At 43.6% G+C, this 19,187-nt stretch overlaps 1 protein-coding gene across 7 annotated transcripts in view; it reads left to right on the forward strand.

Moving 5' to 3' along the window:
- Positions 1–19,187, forward strand: part of LOC114549865 (pleckstrin homology domain-containing family A member 5) — a 249,965-nt gene that overhangs the window by 135,841 nt on the left and 94,937 nt on the right. For 5 of the 7 annotated variants that reach the window (XM_028570148.1, XM_028570149.1, XM_028570151.1 and 2 more), the window contains 2 exons: positions 3,015–3,098; positions 17,259–17,312. In XM_028570148.1, coding sequence (XP_028425949.1) covers positions 3,015–3,098; positions 17,259–17,312 — 138 coding nt within the window. The remainder of the gene's footprint in view (positions 1–3,014; positions 3,099–17,258; positions 17,313–19,187) is intronic. The other 2 variants (XM_028570152.1, XM_028570155.1) reach the window with 1 other exon arrangement.

Genomic DNA, 19,187 nt, shown 5'->3' on the forward strand with positions numbered 1-19,187 from the left:
AAATCTTAATGTGTAAAGTAACTAGTAACTAAAGCTGTAACAGATGAATGTAGTGGAGTAACTAAAGTAACTAGTAAATAAAGCTGTAACAGATGAATGTAGTGGAGTAACTAAAGTAACTAGTAACTAAAGCTGTAACAGATGAATGTAGCGGAGTAACTAAAGTAACTAGTAACTAAAGCTGTAACAGATGAATGTAGCGGAGTAACTAAAGTAACTAGTAACTAAAGCTGGAACAGATGAATGTAGTGGAGTAACTAAAGTAACTAGTAACTAAAGCTGGAACAAATGAATGTAGCGGAGTAACTAAAGTAACTAGTAACTAAAGCTGTAACAGATGAATGTAGCGGAGTAACTAAAGTAACTAGTAACTAAAGCTGGAACAGATGAATGTAGTGGAGTAACTAAAGTAACTAGTAACTAAAGCTGGAACAGATGAATGTAGTGGAGTAACTAAAGTAACTAGTAACTAAAGCTGTAACAGATGAATGTAGCGGAGTAACTAAAGTAACTAGTAACTAAAGCTGGAACAGATGAATGTAGTGGAGTAACTAAAGTAACTAGTAAATAAAGCTGTAACAGATGAATGTAGTGGAGTAACTAAAGTAACTAGTAACTAAAGCTGTAACAGATGAATGTAGCGGAGTAACTAAAGTAACTAGTAACTAAAGCTGTAACAGATGAATGTAGCAGAGTAACTAAAGTAACTAGTAACTAAAGCTGTAACAGATGAATGTAGTGGAGTAAAAAGTCCACTATTTCTCTCTGAAATGTAGCGGAGTAGAAGTAGAAAGTGGCATGAAGAGAAAAGACTCAAGTCATGTACAAGTACCTCAACGTTTGGAATGAAGTACAGTACTGGAGTAAATGTACTCGTTACATTTCACCGCTGCATTCTCCGAAAAAGGTTTTTGCGTTTTTGTGCCAATGACGCATCAGCATCACGGTCCCATTCTGCCTGATCTGCTGACGTCCTGCTGACTCACCGTGTGAATGAAAGCCTATTGAAATGATGACTGATGCAGCTCTTCCTCCGATAATACAAACAATCATTTGAAGGTGTCTGTGACGCTCCAAAAAAAAATTTGATTCATAGATTTGCAGCCATTCCTTTTTCTACTGAACAGAATGGGCTACTGTGCTGTGACTGGCCAATAGGACGGCTCCCTATTGGTTGATCTGAAAAGGCTGCTGCAGGAACGTGTTAGACAGTGTCCACATCATTTTTAGAGCGTTTTCTTTTTCTATCTCAGTCCAACCGTGTGTGTGTGTGTGTGTGTGTGTGTGTGTGTGTGTGTGTGTGTGTGTGTGTGTGTGTGTGTGTGTGTGTGTGTGTGTGTGTGTGTGTGTGTGTGTGTGTGTGTGTGTGTGTGTGTGTGTGTGTGTGTGTGTGTGTGTGTGTGCGCGTGCGTGCGTGCGCGCGCGCGTGTGTGAGGTCTCTTTCAGTCAAATTGAAAAATATTGATTCATTTTTTGCTTTTTTAAGCAAATTAAAGTTTTGAATGAATTCCAGGATACATCTTTTGGTCATATATAACAACATAATGTAATTACACAAATACACAGCCTATGAAGTAAACCACGCATCTTGTCATTGCCCCCCTCCCCTCCCCCAGCATAGCTTTAGCTCAACAGTCTGACCAAAAATCACTTATATAATTACCATTTGGCATATCTAAACAAAATCAACAATTACCATACCCCTTAAGATCCTAGCTAGGTTAGCAGTTCATTGCGGTTAAACAAAGAAACCACGATTAATTAAAAAAATGGACAATTAGACAATTATGTAATAACTGTTACAGGCCGTGCGTGCGTGGGAGGTTACCTAAATGAGAGAGGAGCAATGAAGCAAAACATGAGCACATGGAGAAAGTAACGGATCAAGGAAGAGAGTGAGAATCAAAAACAAAGGGTGAAAGATTTGTGAGGGACCGATTGAGACAGTGGGGAAGAGACAATAAAAGGAAGTGAGACAGGAGAGAGAAAGAGAGAGTGTGAATGAGTGATGAACAAACAGCGATCGAAGTACTGAGACAGAATAAGAGAAGAAAAGAGTGATTCAAGAAAAAGAGATATAGGGCATGGAGTCTGGAGTGTGCCATCACTTTAATTATAGACTGTGACAGTCTTTCATTCCAATCAATTAATAAACTGGTTAAAAAATGTAATGAGAAATCAAATCATTAAAATTGCACTTAAATGGTGTATAAGATGAATGAATGAAGGCAAGAGAGAACACAACGAGGGGAGAAAGAGGAAGAAAGGGGGGATACAGAAAGTACGAGAGAGAGAGAGAGACACAAAGAGAGAGAGAATAATTGTTGTGTAATGATTTAGTTGTACCATTGTACTCAGCGTTCCTCTATTCTATCACTTTATGTTGTGCCAGTTATTGTTAATTGCCTTTTATTTATATGTTATCTGCTTTGGCAATATAACGAATGTCTTGACATGCCAATTAAGCTCTTTCAATTGAAATAAAAAAAAATTGAGAGAGAGAAATTTCATGTTGATGCTTTGGCAACATTGTTATTGAAACTCATGCCAATAAAGCCCCTTTGAATTGAATTGAATTGAGTTTAGAGAGAGAGAGAGAGAGAGAGAGAGAGAGAGACTGATCTGCTGTAGTCACTCTCCCACTGTGCGGTCTGCTGTTGACTGGACTGGATACAGCGTTTTGGAAGCTCTTTTCTTTTCGAAGGGACTGGACCTTTAATTCTGCAATAACTTCTTTCTTCCCAATCCATCAGGACATTATGCTAAAGTTTAGCATCAGCCACTGCTCTAGGTGTGTGAACGAGTGTGTTCGATGTGTGATCCTCATGTGCGGCGCTGCGGCCTCTACAGATGTGCCTTTATTTGTATTTGTTAATGATGCAGCTGAATGTTAAGTCTCATATTTCATTTTGTGTGTATTGTGTGAGATGTTTGACGTGTCGGGGTGTTGCAGTGATTGAATGTCTCTCTTGTCTCTTTCCCCTCCCTGCGTCTCACTCTATCTCTCCCTGCAGTCACAATGAGCGAAAGGTGACCTGTAAGCACCCGGTTTCAGGCGTCCCCTCCCAAGACAACTGCATCTTTGTCGTGAACGAACAGTAAGTCTCTCTGCACTCTGACACACACACACACACACACACACACACACCCACACAGCATTGTGCACTGCTGATTTCTGCACTGATTTGAAAGGTCACTGGAACCACTTACGGGTGATTTCACTCATCAAACCACTGATGCATGTTCTGTGCAGCTGTGTCACTGCGTGTGAATGGACTGTACGAGTGTCGATCTCAAGGGACTAGGATATATCAGGCCCCAAAAGTTCCACTCAGACCAGAGCCGGCTCTCGAGTCCAGAGTGTCTCGGTTGCGGGTCGGTTCATACACCATTTATTGGACCAGAGAGGACCCGAGAGTAGCGGCGTCCAAACGTCCAGGGATCCCAAAGTAAACGTTCCCTTTATTGAATACAAAGAACCTGCTAGCTGAATAGCAATACATTATTTGGATATGAACACGGGGCTCAACACTAACTTCTGAAAGTGGTTGCCGGCTTGGCAGCCAGGCATCAGCTTTTGGTTGCCAAAAGAAGAGTTTTACGGGGACAAGCAAATCAAATATTGACTTAAATAAATTTTCCAGTTTTGTACCTTTTGATTTGTTTGTGTATATATATAAATATAAAAACTAGAGATGGCCGATACCATTTTTTGCTTCCCGATACCGATTCCGATACCTGAACTTGTGTATCGCCCGATACCGAGTACCGATCCGATACCAGTGTGTCATATATTTTATTATGTTTTAACAACTGTATTCCACTACCCCTGTATGGATGTGATATTATTTCTATCTTTGTGAAACATGAACAAACACAAACAATGAACGCCACAGAACTTTCTTTTATTGTCCAGTTTGACAGTCAGTTTTAACGGAAGAAGAACATAAATAATCTACTATAACGTAGATTTTCTTTAGGGCTTTATTACGTGGTATCGGATCGGTGCATAAACTCCCGTACTTCCCGATACCAATACCAGCGTTTTAGGCAGTATCGGAGCCGATACCGATACTGGTATCGGTATCGGAACATCTCTAATAAAAACACAAACATTGAACAGGTGGTTGCCAAAGGGGGCAACCAGAGACCACGAGACGGTTGCCAATTGACTCAATCTGGTTGAGAAAGGCAACCGTTCCTGTCGAGCCCTGAACCAGATAATCCACTCTGAACAAATAGGAGCACCATCTGAATGTTTGCAGTCACAGATGTGTGTGGGGTTTTAGTGTACCTGATTGACACAGTGTCCCAAAGTGTCGTCCCATTTCTTCTCATAACTCGTCCTAATTCAGTCAAATCAGAACACAAAGACATCACACACACACACACACACACACACACACACACACACACTGCCGACTCACTCTTTACAGTGGTGGCAAGTTCTCCAACGGAAGACAAAACGTCCATAAATCTGTTCAGAAAACAAGTTCTTCCTTATAAGTTCAGGTCTTGGCTTTCCTTCTTTATCTCAGTAATCCAGGACGTCCCACGAGACACACATGCCAGAATGTAAAATAGGCTTCAGGGTGCAAAAAGGCAAAGCGACTCGAAATAATGACTTTTATAATAATACAGTATTTGTGTTAAAAAGAGAAACTCTGTGCTGTGGAAATGTACATTATGCTAATTTTACCACATTAGCTATAATTTTACATTTGCTCTCTTGGCCATCATGGCCCTCAGCTATTATGTGAGACTGAATACTGGCTTTTAAACTGCATAGGTAATTATTGCCTCCTCGCAATTACGTTAGACATGTATGATTACCATCTATAATCAGCAGTTACAAAATGATTCAGTGTCCAAACAGTACAGCTTATTTTTTTGCATCACAGTGTCAGATTGGCTTTAACAGTGGTGGTGGTGTTGAGGAATAACTGCAGCATCTGTCGGCCATGTTAAAGCTCCGACTGTTCCCTTACTATCCTTTTTCAATGGGATAATCAGAGGAGTGTGTTGAGTGTCCATGCAGCTGTGAGGACATAAACAGAGCATCTGTATGCAGCTCTCCAGCAGCATGGATGCCCCCACACTGAGAAATCAGTGTGGGCCCCACCCCCTCAAATCCTCTGTCAGGTTTTCATGGCACATAATAATCATGGTAGAATCCGATGTTGAAATCCCGCCTCTGAGCGCATCCTGTCTCTCAGGGCATTGTTGTCTGAGCTTCCCGGAGGCGGTGGTTGCATAGAAAGCCGAGGATTGTAGTTGTGTTATATGTGCAACACACTGAGGATAATTGTGACAGTGTGCCTGATCCATACTAAAGCTCTGTGTCTTGCTCTGCCGCCCATTCTCTTCTTATTCGGCCTAACTGTCCGTCTGTCTGACTGATTGATTGATTGAAGCTCACTGTTTCCTTTTAGGATTTTTTTTCAGCAGTGGGGGCAGGTCTGTCCGAACAACGTTACAACCCAGGACAGGCTTTTCAACAGGCAGGATCATTAAAAAGGCAACCGCGACTACATTGCGCGTCTGCCCTATTTCTGATACCGTGGCGGCAGAAATTTTGGAGTGGCGGGCCGCCACTACAAAGTCAACATAGAGAAAACACTGGAAGCTAGAGCAGGGATGTCCATACTTCCCGCAGGCCAATTATTATTATTATTATTATTATATATTATAACAATATATTTGAATGTAGTTTTTACGATTATCCATCCATCCATCCATCTTCGTCCGCTTATCCGGTGTCGGGTCGCGGGGGGAGCAGCTCCAGCAGGGGACCCCAAACTTCCCTTTCCCGAGCAACATTAACCAGCTCCGACTGGGGGATCCCGAGGCGTTCCCAGGCCAGGTTGGAGATATAATCCCTCCACCTAGTCCTGGGTCTTCCCCGAGGCCTCCTCCCAGCTGGACGTGCCTGGAACACCTCCCAGGGAGGCGCCCAGGGGCATCCTTACCAGATGCCCGAACCACCTCAACTGGCTCCTTTCGACGCAAAGGAGCAGCGGCTCTACTCCCGAGCTCCTCACGGATGAGTGAGCTTCTCACCCTATCTCTAAGGGAGACGCCAGCCACCCTCCTGAGGAAACCCATTTCAGCCGCTTGTACCCTGGATCTCGTTCTTTCGGTCATGACCCAGCCTTCATGACCATAGGTGAGGGTAGGAACGAAAACTGACCGGTAGATCGAGAGCTTTGCCTTCTGGCTAAGCTCTCTTTTCGTCACAACGGTGCGATAGATTGAATGCAATACCGCACCCGCTGCGCCCGATTCTCCGACCAATCTCCCGCTCCATTGTCCCTCACTCGCGAACACAACCCCAAGATACTTGAACTCCTTCACTTGGGGTAAGGACTCATTCCCTACCTGGAGAAGGCATTCCATCGGTTTCCTGCTGAGAACCATGGCCTCAGATTTAGAGGTGCTGATCCTCATCCCAACCGCTTCACACTCGGTTGCGAACCGATCCAGTGAGTGCTGAAGGTCGCAGGCCGATGATGCCATCAGGACCACATCATCTGCAAAGAGCAGCGATGAGATCCCCAGCCCACCAAACTGCAACCCCTCCCCACCCCGACTACGCCTCGATATCCTGTCCATAAATACTACAAACAGGATTGGTGACAAAGCGCAGCCCTGGCGGAGGCCAACCCTCACCTGAAAAGAGTCCGACTTACTACCGAGAACCCGGACACAGCTCTCGCTTTGGTTGTACAGAGATTGGATGGCCCTGAGAAGAGACCCCCTCACCCCATACTCCCGCAGCACCTCCACAGTATCTCCCGGGGACCCGGTCATACGCCTTCTCCAAATCCACAAAACACATGTAGACCCGGTTGGGCATACTCCCAGGCTCCCTCCAGGATCCTTGCGAGAGTGAAGAGCTGGTCCGTTGTTCCACGACCAGGACGGAATCCGCATTGTTCCTCCTCAACCCGAGGTTCGACTATTGGCCGAACCCTCCTTTCCAGCACCTTGGAGTAGACTTTACCAGGGAGGCTGAGAAGTGTGATACCCCTATAATTGGCACACACCCTCTGGTCCCCCTTTTAAAAAGGGGAACCACCACCCCAGTCTGCCACTCCTTTGGCACCGTCCCAGACTTCCACGCAATGTTGAAAAGGCGTGTCAACCAGGACAGCCCCTCCACACCCAGAGCCTTGAGCATTTCTGGACGGATCTCATCAATCCCCCGGGGCTTTGCCACTGTGTAGTTGTTTGACTACATCAGTGACTTCCGCCTGGGAAATCGACGACAATCCCCCATTATCCTCCAGCTCTGCCTCTAACATAGAGGGCGTATTAGTCGGATTCAGGAGTTCTGCAAAGTGCTCCTTCCACCGCCTATTACCTCCTCAGTTGAGGTCAACAGTGTCCCATCCTTACTGTACACAGCTTGGATGGTTCCCCCTTCCCCTCCTGAGGTGGCGAACAGTTTTCCAGAAGCACTTTGGTGCCGACCGAAAGTCCTTCTCCATGTCTTCTCCAAACTTCTCCCACACCCGCTGCTTTGCCTCTTTCACGGCAGAGGCTGCAGCCCTTCGGGCCCTTCGGTACCCTGCAACTGCCTCCGAGTCCTCCGGGATAACATATCCCGGAAAGACTCCTTCTTCAGTCGGACGGCTTCCCTGACCACCGTTGTCCACCACGGTGTTCGTGGGTTACCGCCCCTTGAGGCACCTAAGACCCTAAGACCACAGCTCCTCGCTGCAGCTTCAGCAATGGAAACTTTGAACATTGTCCACTCAGGTTCAATGCCCCCAGCCTCCACAGGGATGCACGAAAAGCTCCGCCCGGAGGTGTGAGTTGAAAGTCTGTTGGACAGGGCCTCCTCCAGACGTTCCCAATTTACCCGCACTACACGTTTGGGCTTACCAGGTCTGTCCAGAGTCTTCCCCACCCTCTGACCCAACTCACCACCAGATGGTGATCGGTTGACAGCTCTGCCCCTCTCTTCACCCGAGTGTCCAAAACATACGGCCTCAGATCAGATGAAACGATTATGAAATCGATCATTGACCTTCGGCCTAGGGTGCTCTGGTACCAGGTACACTTATGAGCATCCCTATGTTCGAACATGGTGTTCGTTATAGACAATCCATGACTAGCACAGAAGTCCAACAACAAACAACCACTCTGGTTTAGATCAGGGAGGCCGTTCCTCCCAATCACGCCTCTCCAGGTGTCTCCATCATTGCCCACGTGTGCGTTGAAGTCCCCCAGCAGAACAATGGAGTCCCCCACTGGAGCCCCATGCAGGACTCCAGTCAAGGTCTCCAAGAAGGCCGAATACTCCGAACTCCTGTTTGGTGCATATGCACAAACAACAGTCAGAGTTTTCCCCACAACCCGCAGGCGTGGGAGGCGACCCTCTCGTCCACCGGGGTAAACTCCAACACAGCGGGCGCTCAGCCGGGGCTTGTGAGTATCCCCACACCCGCCCGGCGCCTCACACCCTGGGCAACTCCGGAGAAGAAAAGAGTCCAACCCCTATCCAGGAGTATGGTTCCAGAACCAAGACTGTGCGTAGAGGTAAGCCCCACCAGATCTAACCGGTAGCGCTCCACCTCCCGCACCAGTTCCGGCTCCTTCCCCCACAGAGAGGTGACGTTCCACGTCCCCAGAGCCAGCGTCTGCTGCCCGGGTCTGGTCCGTCGAGGCCCCTGACCTTCACTGCCACCCATGTGGCATCGCACCCGATGATAATAATAATCCATTGTCAATGCCACAAAGCTCTGGGTTTGTTCCATGCTGTGTAACTACAGCAACATATTCATATAAATGATGTGGGCTACATAGATAACTGGGGGGGGGCGTTCTGGGGAAAGCCTGGTCTGATTAGGAGAGACGGCATTCATCCCACTCTGGACGGAGCCGCTCTCATATCTAGATGGTTTATTAAAATCAAATCAAAAAAAAAAGGAACATGATGTACCGGGTGCATATGCCCCTCACAAAATCATCATGGACTGTTTCATCATCTATGCCTTAGTTCTGCCCAACAATATTTTTGAAATAAAACGAGAATATGTTTTTAGTGATAAATGAAATGATAAAAAAAATAATAGAAGAGGATGAAAAGCGCCTGTAGGTGAATCAGTTATCCATCCATTACCTTTCCTCTGGAGACAGGTCTGTTTACAACCTGTCCTACCGTCTGACTGCTAATGTGTCTCGCCCCGTCGGTGAGTACAATGTTTTCATAATCAATACAAATGCCCCAATCACCAGAGGAAGGAATTCTCCTTTACTGTGTGTCGTGCTGTCTTGTCTCCAAGAGAAAGCCTGCCATATTTCCCTCCTGGCTCCTGTTCTGGATTCAGCTGCTGCACTCTTTGACATGGTTGTGAAGTTACTGGCTGTGTAGGATGTAGCAGTGCTGCAGTCCGCTGTCCATTGGACCACTTTTTGTGTGTGACTCACTGAGGGTCAGCCAGTCTGGGAATGCCACCACTGGGTTATCTTTTCATCTCTTTGTCCGGCCATCCATCTCAATCTATCTTCTATTTTGTTCTGTCACCTCTGACAGAACAACAGGTCTGTTAACCCTCGTGTTGTCATCCCGTAGACCGTGAACTTGTTGTCCTTCTGGGTCAAAACTTTTTTTTGGCTCTTTTTCCAACGTTTTTTTGACACTTTTTGAAACGTTTTTGTCACTTTTTTTCAACGCTTATTTAAATACATGGTCAATAAACATAATTGAAATGACATAATACACATTTTTTTGTTTAAAAAAACAGAAATTGTGGATTATTTTGACTGATAGTTAAGATCAGAGGATGTTGAGTGGATCACAGTTTATTTCAAATGCTATAAAATTGAAGAAAAAAAACACCCACAATTCAATGAAAGTAATCATTAATTTTAGCTGCCAAGAATGTTACATGGCTTCCAAACAATGTACATCCATGCATTCATGTTATTTTGGGGCAATTTGGTTCAAAGAAACCCATAATTCTGATATAAAAATGGGTCAAATTTGACCCAGGGACAACACAAGTTAAATCCATCTTTATTTCTGTCTCTTTGCTCCTTCTGTCTGTTTCTCTGCAGCTCTTTAGGGTTTGTTAATGGCAGCCACGCTACAGACAAACTGAAACCGAAAATCTCTTTGAATGTTTTCCATCCCTCGCTCTCTGCTGTCACAATGACTGACTGCTGGATGCTCCCTACCCATCAACTCTGAAATGGGATCCATTCTGCAGGCGACACACAACAATTCTTACCAAGAAACTACTTTCAACTCTCCCGGAGACAAACGAGAAAACAGCAAAAAGTCCGGATGACGGGGCTGAAATGAAATTTAGGAACGGAGCTTCTAAGAAAGACAAACAAATTGCAGCAATTACACGCACCTCCTCCCAAAGAGTCGGCAGGGTAGTATTTCAATCCGTTCTCGTCTCTGAACTGTGCAGCTAAGATACCAACCCCAAAACCACGCACACGCACACACACACACACGCACACAGACACTGTTTTACTGCTTACAGGTTCAGTAGAGCTGCACACTGTGGCTGCACTTCTCTTTCTCTTTCTCACACACTCACTCTCCATTGCTTTCACACTCACCCCATTCATCTCCCATCCCAATTATCTCCTCTGTCACACGGTTCCTGTTAAAGGTGCTGAGGTGTGTGTGTGTGTGTGTGTGTGTGTGTGTGTGTGTGTGTGTGTGTGTGTGTGTGTGTGTGTGTGTGTGTGTGTGTGTGTGTGTGGTTTGTATTTTTGAACTTGTTGAGCAGAAGGGAGGTTGAGAAAGTTGCTGGAGCTGCAGCGATGCAGTTAATGAGGGTTTCACCTTGTGAACCAAGCTGGCGCGAAGATGACGGCTGAAAGCGAAATATCTTTGCTTAAAATTTCCGTCTTAGTAACTCGCAGACATGATGAATGTTATTTCACCTGCAGGCACACGGAGCTTGGCATTGGGTTCATTCCAGCCCCTAACACAAAAAGTTAAGAAAGAATATGAGAGCCATACCAGATGTAGGGCTACTTGTAAACTGTGATGAATAGTGAAATGTATATGTAAATGTATAGTTAGTCACGAGGCGGGGGCTAGAGGAATGCACACAGACGGTTAAAGAAAACAAAGTGTTCAGATGGCTGCTGTAGTAAACCTCATGTATTGTAGGTGTCTACTGTACATATCTCATTCTGGACCAGAGGTCTACAGTCAATCAATCAATCAAACTGTATTTATAGAGCACTTTAAAACAACCAAAGTTGACAAAAGTGCTGTGCAGAAGAATAAATAAAAGACCTAAAGTACATAACTCACACAGGCATGAAATACATATAAAATACAGATTGAAGTTAAGACAGACAGCCACACAATGAAACAATAAAACCTAAATGTTGAGCCAAGCTGTAAAACCTGAAGGGGGACTCAGAGGGAGAGTTGTTAGGCAAAGAAAGATTGGCCTGCTTGTCGCAGAGGTGGCTGTGACACAGATCATAGAGGCAGTTAAGGTATTACAGCTACTTCTTCTCAGAGTCCTAACTCAGTCAAATTAGAACACACACACACTTTCTGAGGATATCCTTATCTCCAATGTCCATTGGGGAATAAACGTTCAAAAGATCTTCAGAACTTGTCTGAGAAGGATTGCATTTTTTCTTGAGTACCACAGTGGCGTTATTATGGAACCCACGCCCTTCAGTAGCATTCACACGCTACTATTGGCCAGGCGTCCATGCTTACTCAAGGTAACGGAACCCGATTTATTCAGGTCCTATCCCCTGACCAGTCAGCTATCCTAACTTTAACCACTCGAGGTCAATGCCTAACCCCAACCAATCAGGCTGCTTCGTAGGGCGGGACTTGCCTAGAAGTTGCGTGGGATCCATAATAACGCATCACAGTGATCCAGTTGTAGTTGTCGGTACATTCTTGAGTGCAAAAAGGAGCTGCTAATAGATCATTCAGCATAGTTTTAATGGTGCCAATTTGACAAAACTGTGTGTTGTCAACTTGTAGCCCACAGCTAACTACCTGAATCCATAGCAACATTATAATTCCTCCAAAACCTCATAATCAGGATTATCCACCCAAATAGAAGTAACACTGGACATCAAATTTAAACATACGTCAAGAACAAACTGCTAACTGACCACTTCTATGTTTTTTAAAGATACTTTTGGGTATTTTAGGCCTTTATTTGTATAGGACAGCTTAGACTTGAAATGTGTAGAGAGAGGGGGAATGACAGGGAATGGTCGCAGGTTGGAGTCGAACCAGCGGCTGCTGCGTCGAGGAGTAAACCTCTATATATGGGCGCCCGCTCTACCAGGTGAGCTAACTAGGCACCCACATGTTTTTTTTTAATTAGCAGTAGCAGCTCACTATTTGAGATCTAATGTAATAGTTGTGTCTCTTTGAGCCAATGTGGGGATTAATTCACCCAAATCAGGCCTGCGTTGAAACAACTCAGCTGCCTGTGTTGTTTAAGATAGCAATGGGACCATGAAATAATACCCAGGAAGTCTAGTCTGGAGCCTGGCTTACAACTTCTTTTCCAGACAACCTTGTGCCGCGACAGGGCCTGAGGAAGGAACATCGCCTGAGTCTGCACAGTGCGACCCGAGTGTGACCTCATGCAGCCCATGCATCCCCTGAAGACACAGGGAACAGAAATACTGCAAAATAATAATAACGAGACGAAATAACATTATAACATTTTGTCTCGTCTCGTTTTGGTCAACGAAAATGAAGAGACATTTTAGCATAGTTTTTATTTTGTAAGCCACATTTAGTCTTGTTTTTATTCGTCAACAATCTTGCATTATACATTTAATTATAGTAATCGTCACATGACCAGCATTCACGTTGCGTCTCGTCACGACGATATTTAGTCATAATTTCCGTTGACGTTGACTTTTCTAACAGTGTACTGTACATGACACAGTCTGGTGCTATACTTAAGGAAAAAGTGGCATTTTTCAAAAACAGGACAGTTGTCATATGTGTCCTTAGAACTGTATCTCTTTTTGATATAGTATATAAGAATATAGAATATGAATATAAAGACGTCTTAGTGCCACATGAGCCCTCAAGCCTCTTCACGTCTTCTCCCTTCCTCTCAAACTTTAAAATGAAAATGAATGAGCACAGGCCCTAAGCTTTCCCTGCAGGCTCAGGATCTAAGAGAGCTCCTCAGATTCAACCCATCCTTGAGTAACTGCTAAAAACAGCTTTGCTTGATTTCAGTGAAAGTGACTGCACAGGGAATGCTCACACTTTTACAAGCAGGTATGTCTTCATGTCTTCTTCTCTCTCTGGTCTCTCTGGAGTGCGTTTGAAATACAGAGACTATTTTTCTCTCAAGTGGTTTTATTGAAATCCCCGATCTCCTCTCTTTTTTTTTCAGTCAAAAGCATTTACCTCAATACGTTCAGTTTTACTTTAAATTCCCAAATGCAGTATTCTTGGGCCAGCCAAAGCTGAGGCCCTTTTGATCAGAAGCCACTGAGCAACAGTACTATACTGGCCCAGTCAGTGAGACACCTGTGGGTAGAACCTTGTCTTAAAGCTCCATCAGTTTCCACACATTTGTACTCTGTCCTGCACTAAGAGGTCACTGAAATGATGTTGAAACTGAAGCAAAGATGGTGATGTTGTTGTGGACTGTGCTTTTTATTTGAGTCGCCTATTAAAAACCTACTGTTGGGCTTTGTGCTGCTGATTTTCATGGTGGTACAAACATGTTATTAATATTATCCAAATTCCAAAACAACAGAAATAAATGAAATGCATGTTATCAGATCCTTAATGCAATTATGCAATCAGAACACACCTAGTCTAGCATTACCAAACCTTCCTCCACAGCGCTGCGGAGGAAGGTCTGTCTAGTCCATGGGAGAAAAACGTGCTCTGGTTTATTGACATTTCTTTAAAACCAATCACAATTGTCTCGGGCGGAGGACAGAGCAACGGTGCCTCTGCTAAATAGCCTCAGGAAGGAACCTGTCCAAGCCCAAGGTAACGGACGTCCGGCCCAAACACGGGACATCTGGCAGAATTTTCGGCGGCACCGTAGCAATCCCGGAAGTGGAACGTTGTGGATATAGACTACAACACACCAAACAACATGAAATGTATTTTATGTTTCTACTAGAACTTGTTTACATGTTCCAAAAACACTTAATGTTCCTCATACTGCCCATGGCTGCTGCACCTGTATTCACCCTCTGTCTGAGACGCCCTGTTGGAGCACTGTCTCTTTAAGCCCCCCTCCAACATGCTCCAACATGCTAACCAAATATTCACATTTCAACTAATTCCCACTGTATTACTAATAAATATTTTGATAATAGATTCAGAAATTACAATGTGCTGTTTCAAATTCAGTGTCACTTTTGAAGATGCAACATATAAGGTAAACTGACAGCCGCATCGCGGTCATGACAGTAAAAAAAAATATATATATTTGTTTATTATTGTATTTATATATTATATTTTAGCCTGTTTTATTTTCATCATGACCGTGATGATGATCATTGCTCTTTAATGTTTCATGTAAAGCACTTTGAGTTGCCTTGTTGCTGAAAGGTGCCTTGCCTTAGAACCTCAGCCTGTCAGTCACCAGGGCATAGAAACCACTGTTGTGTCTGGCTGTTTGTCTTTGAGGAAGTGTAACGTCAACAGCACCACGACCACTTTCGGCTCACCATTAATATCCTATCACTGCAAACGCTGTCTGCGTGAAGTTATGAAAAACTGTAACCACACTTGAAACCACTTTATCTGCATTTCCGTGACTCACTGTGACTGTAACAAAACTGCAGAGCCGACGTAGTTTGCGTCGTCTGCAGCTCTGCGTGTGTGTGAGTGTATGTGTTTGTGTCAGAGCTCTGCTCTCTGTCAATTTTCAGAGAGGACAGATAAGCTTGCGCTTACGCGCTCTCAGGTACCAAAATTTCAACGTTTAACGTGTAAAAAAAGGGGGCAAATTTACTGGTCGCACATGTGCAACTTGATGTAAAATTCAGTCGCACACTCTCAAATTGTTGTCGCAAAATGCGACCATTTGGTCGCAGTCTGGAGCCCTGCCATTGCAGCCAGACTACAGACTACAGCGGAGTATATAGCAGGAATTTTTTTACAGTAAAAAATCACCACTAAAGGCTCCTAAAACAAATACTACACAACCGGACGTGTTACAGCAGGAATGTTACCCAAAATTTGGGATAAATTAACAACACTGACAGCCAATATTACAGCTTTTATACAAATAGATACAGCAGTAGCGTGTCTGTTTGGAGCAGATGACCATATATGGAAACCTGGCTCGGTATGACATCATACGGAGTTTGGGGAGAAAAAAAACAGTTTTTAGCATTTAGGACAGTGGGGAATCTGAGGTTTTGGCTCACAGGGATTTTTTTTTTTTTAAATACATGTACTTCATTATTTGAAACTTTTGCCACTTTCACCATTAACATCCTACATCGTAACATTATAGAAATTACAGAAAAGTATGACAGGTCTCCTTTAAACAGATGGTAAATGGTGTGGTTCTCAGTCGTCAACAACACTACTTATAAAACATTGCTTGTCCTGTGCTTGTACGCTACACTTCAGGCAGGTATAAGCTCGAAGAGGACTGATTTATACAACATGCTGTCCAACCCCACCTGAAGGCAAAAGTGGTATTCCAAACGGGCACACTCAAAGGCAAAATATCAGAAAAGTGATGAGGGGGTTTTAGATGCTCTCAGGACATACATACATACACTTACGTTGGAGTATACCATCCCCTTTATCAGCATTAGATGGTTTGCATTGTCTCTGCCTGCCCATGCTGACTCAGCTGTCAATCAAACACATACACTGGCCCGTCCAATCACAAGCTTAGAGCCTAATGGAACATTTGTGATAGATATCCAAGGATCTTTTTTGTTAGTCTAAAGTCTAAATAAGTATTAGCAATACATTTTCCTTCTTTCCTATCTTAATAATCTTAATAAACTAATAAGTCTTCACGTCTTCCTATAACACATTTGATTTCCCCTTTTGCACTGCCTGAGGCTATTAATGGGAGTCCGTGCTCCACAGCTCTTCAGCTATTCAAATGTCACTTACTATGGAGAAGTTTAAATTAAGAGATTCCTCAAACGCACATCCAGAAAGTTTGCTTTTTGTCCCCCCGGGAGAAGTTTTCCTCCTCTCATCCCATTAGAATGTACGGTACGCTCTTATTCAGCTTTTATTAATGACTCTCTGGTTTCCTGTTATGTGATATATATTCAACTCACTAATATCTTGTTCTGTTCATCTCCCTGATGATCAAAGCCAACTCCAAGGTTCATTGCTGACCTTTCTGGCGCACCACACCAGACACCTCCGTCTGTCTCATCACTTCATCCTCACAGATTCCACTCAGACATCTTCAATGTCAAACAACAAACAGAAATATTAAAAAAAGGGAAATAACAGAAAATTATATCAGACAGACAACTGAAAATCGGAAAGAAAGCGCGACAAAGATGAAAAGAGATGGGAGGCTCTGAACGATCAAAGCGGTGTCTGATGGGAAAATAGTTTGGCTTTAAATTAATAATCCGATTGTCTGGACTGAAGCGCTGATAGATTGGTGTTTAGAAGAACAATGATTTTGGGGTTTAACCACGTGGACTCATGCAGTGTTTCATTTGCACAACAAAAATATATTTTAGTGGACAAACAGCTACCCACCTACCATCTTTTCCTAAACCTAACTGTCCCGCTCTTGTGCCGCGTGTCAGTTAAACATACGTCCTGACCCAGAGCACCAAAAAGTGACGCCAAGAGTCCTGCACCAACGGGTGCCTGGGTAGCTCAGTTGGTAGAGCTCGCGACCATATGTAGAGGCCCAGTGTTCGAAAAGTTTTCTGCATGTCTTCCCCCTCTCTCTCTCCCATTTTATGCGGTCCTGGAGATTAAAGGCAAAAATGGCAACAAAATAATCTTACAAAAAAAAAAAAAACAAGTCCCTACCAATTGCATCTAAATATTACGCTAAAGGAGACTTTTTTGCGTAAATAACAAACACCAAAGGCATCATCACGCGTCACTTTCTATCACAATGGGAGTGAGAATGTGTTGGACAACTACCTTCATTCACGTATTGTGTTGTTTTCCCTTTTCTATTCTTTGTGTTATGATTTCTGTCATCATTTATTTCATGTAGCATGACTGAATGTAATTCAAACTTCAAAGTCACAGTTGTATTTTGTCATTCTCTCTCCCTCCCTTGTTCTGTTTCTAGCATGAATTGTGGAATGCTTGTCCACCCTGACAAGCCAGTAGAGGCTCTGAGCAGGTAATGATCCCTCACATCTCTGGAAGAGCTGCTTTGGCTTCAGCTTCCCTGTCCGCCTTAATGCTTTGAACACCAGTTTGCTAAAAGTTGTTGCATGCAGAATGTTAGCAGTGGGTAAGTTCAAAGAACAGTTCCACATGTGGTCGTGACCAGTCAGATTAGGGGATCAGTATCAACATGTTAAGAAATAACACTGTAAAAACACCCTTACTGTATTGTTAAATATTCCACGGATATCACTGATGAAAGACACAAGCAACAACGCATTGGTCTCACAGTAAAGTTGTTCTGTATAAGACAAGAGTTTTACCTCTTCAGACTGTTTACCTTCCCCGTACCCCTTCGGTTACACTTTACTTGAAGTTATCTACATGAGAGTGACATGACACTGTCATGAACGTGTCATAAACATTATAAACAAGTCATATTTTATATTTTATTAACGTTTATGACATAACGCTTCTTTTAGTAAGTGTCATTCAGTTTCTGGTTAGGGTTAGAGTTCATGTGTCGTGACTGTGTCATGACAGTGTCATGTCACTCTTATGTAGATACCTTTCAGTAAAGTGTTACTGTACATTCTGCCAGAAATCCTTACTCCATGTACGTAAACCTCATAAGGTTGTAAAGCGACTGCATAGGGATGCTGGAGGTGCCTAACGGAAAAGCTTAGCACTAAGACTTTGTGATCGAAACATTTTATTATTATTATTATTATTTAACGCTTTGCTTCGCTATAGCTAATAAGTTTCATCTCTGTGTGGCTTGTCCAAGTTTGTTCAAAATGCGCTTTTCCTGCGAGCTCCCAGTGCAAGGAGGCCAGTTTTACATGAGGGAATACACTCAGTTTCCGAGTTGGTTTTCTTTCAGGGTTTGGCTCCTTGCACACTGGACTCAGCTGTACAGCTAACCGAGCTAACTAGCTAACCGCAGCTAACGGCAGCTAACTACAGTTAGCAGTTGCTTTGGCAAGAACTAGCCTAAAGCTAATGTTATCTGTCCAAAACTCCGTAAATCACCTTGGTACCGTATTCACTGTCATCAAACTGGTCTTAAAGCCGATAATGGGGTTGGTGTGTCAGGGCCTCACCAAGCCGATAATCGTCCGTCTGACAATACAAATTAGCGCCGCCTGCTGTTATGGAGACGTCTCGCGCACGCGCAGAGCGTAAACTCAAGTCAGCGACGCTTCGGTGTGTTTCGAGGCACTTTTTGGACAATTATAATGGTCTCATGACAGTTAAAAGTGGAAACCAACCTCTTAATGACAGTTTAATCTGATGTTATCACATAAAGTTAAATGTTTTTTAAAAGTTTGATTATTAGGCCTGCAATGACATATTTGTGACAGGTTATGTTGTCTTGATTAAAGTGAAGTTGTCATAACACAAACGTCTCAAACAATGCTTACTTAGTATTAAAATGTCATAATTTACCGAATGACACTTAATGACAGCAGTCATAAACATTCATAATGACTCCTTCATGTTCATGACGTGTGTCATGTCAGGTAATGACAGTGTTATGTCAGTCTTATGCACACCCCTTCAAACTAAGTGTTACCGCTTCCTCTAACATTTTTTTATTGTATCACATAGTAACATAAAGTTTATTCAGTTGTAGCTTCTCGACAATGGGCCATTTGGTGTGTCTAGAGTTGACTTCTATTATTTTTTCTCATAAAACAAAATTACGAGAAAATATAAGAGACATTTAAGAAACAGTTGCAGCATGAGGCCCATTGTTTTTATGGTATACGGTATGATATTATAGAGACGCTGCAGCAGCTGCTTATAATGATGAGACCCAGAACCCACTCAGTGACTCCAGAATGTTCTCAGAGTGTAGTCAGTGTGCTGTTCCACCAGTGGATTT

The sequence above is a fragment of the Perca flavescens genome, chromosome 23 (assembly GCF_004354835.1).
Source record: "Perca flavescens isolate YP-PL-M2 chromosome 23, PFLA_1.0, whole genome shotgun sequence".
Classification (NCBI taxonomy): domain Eukaryota; kingdom Metazoa; phylum Chordata; class Actinopteri; order Perciformes; family Percidae; genus Perca; species Perca flavescens.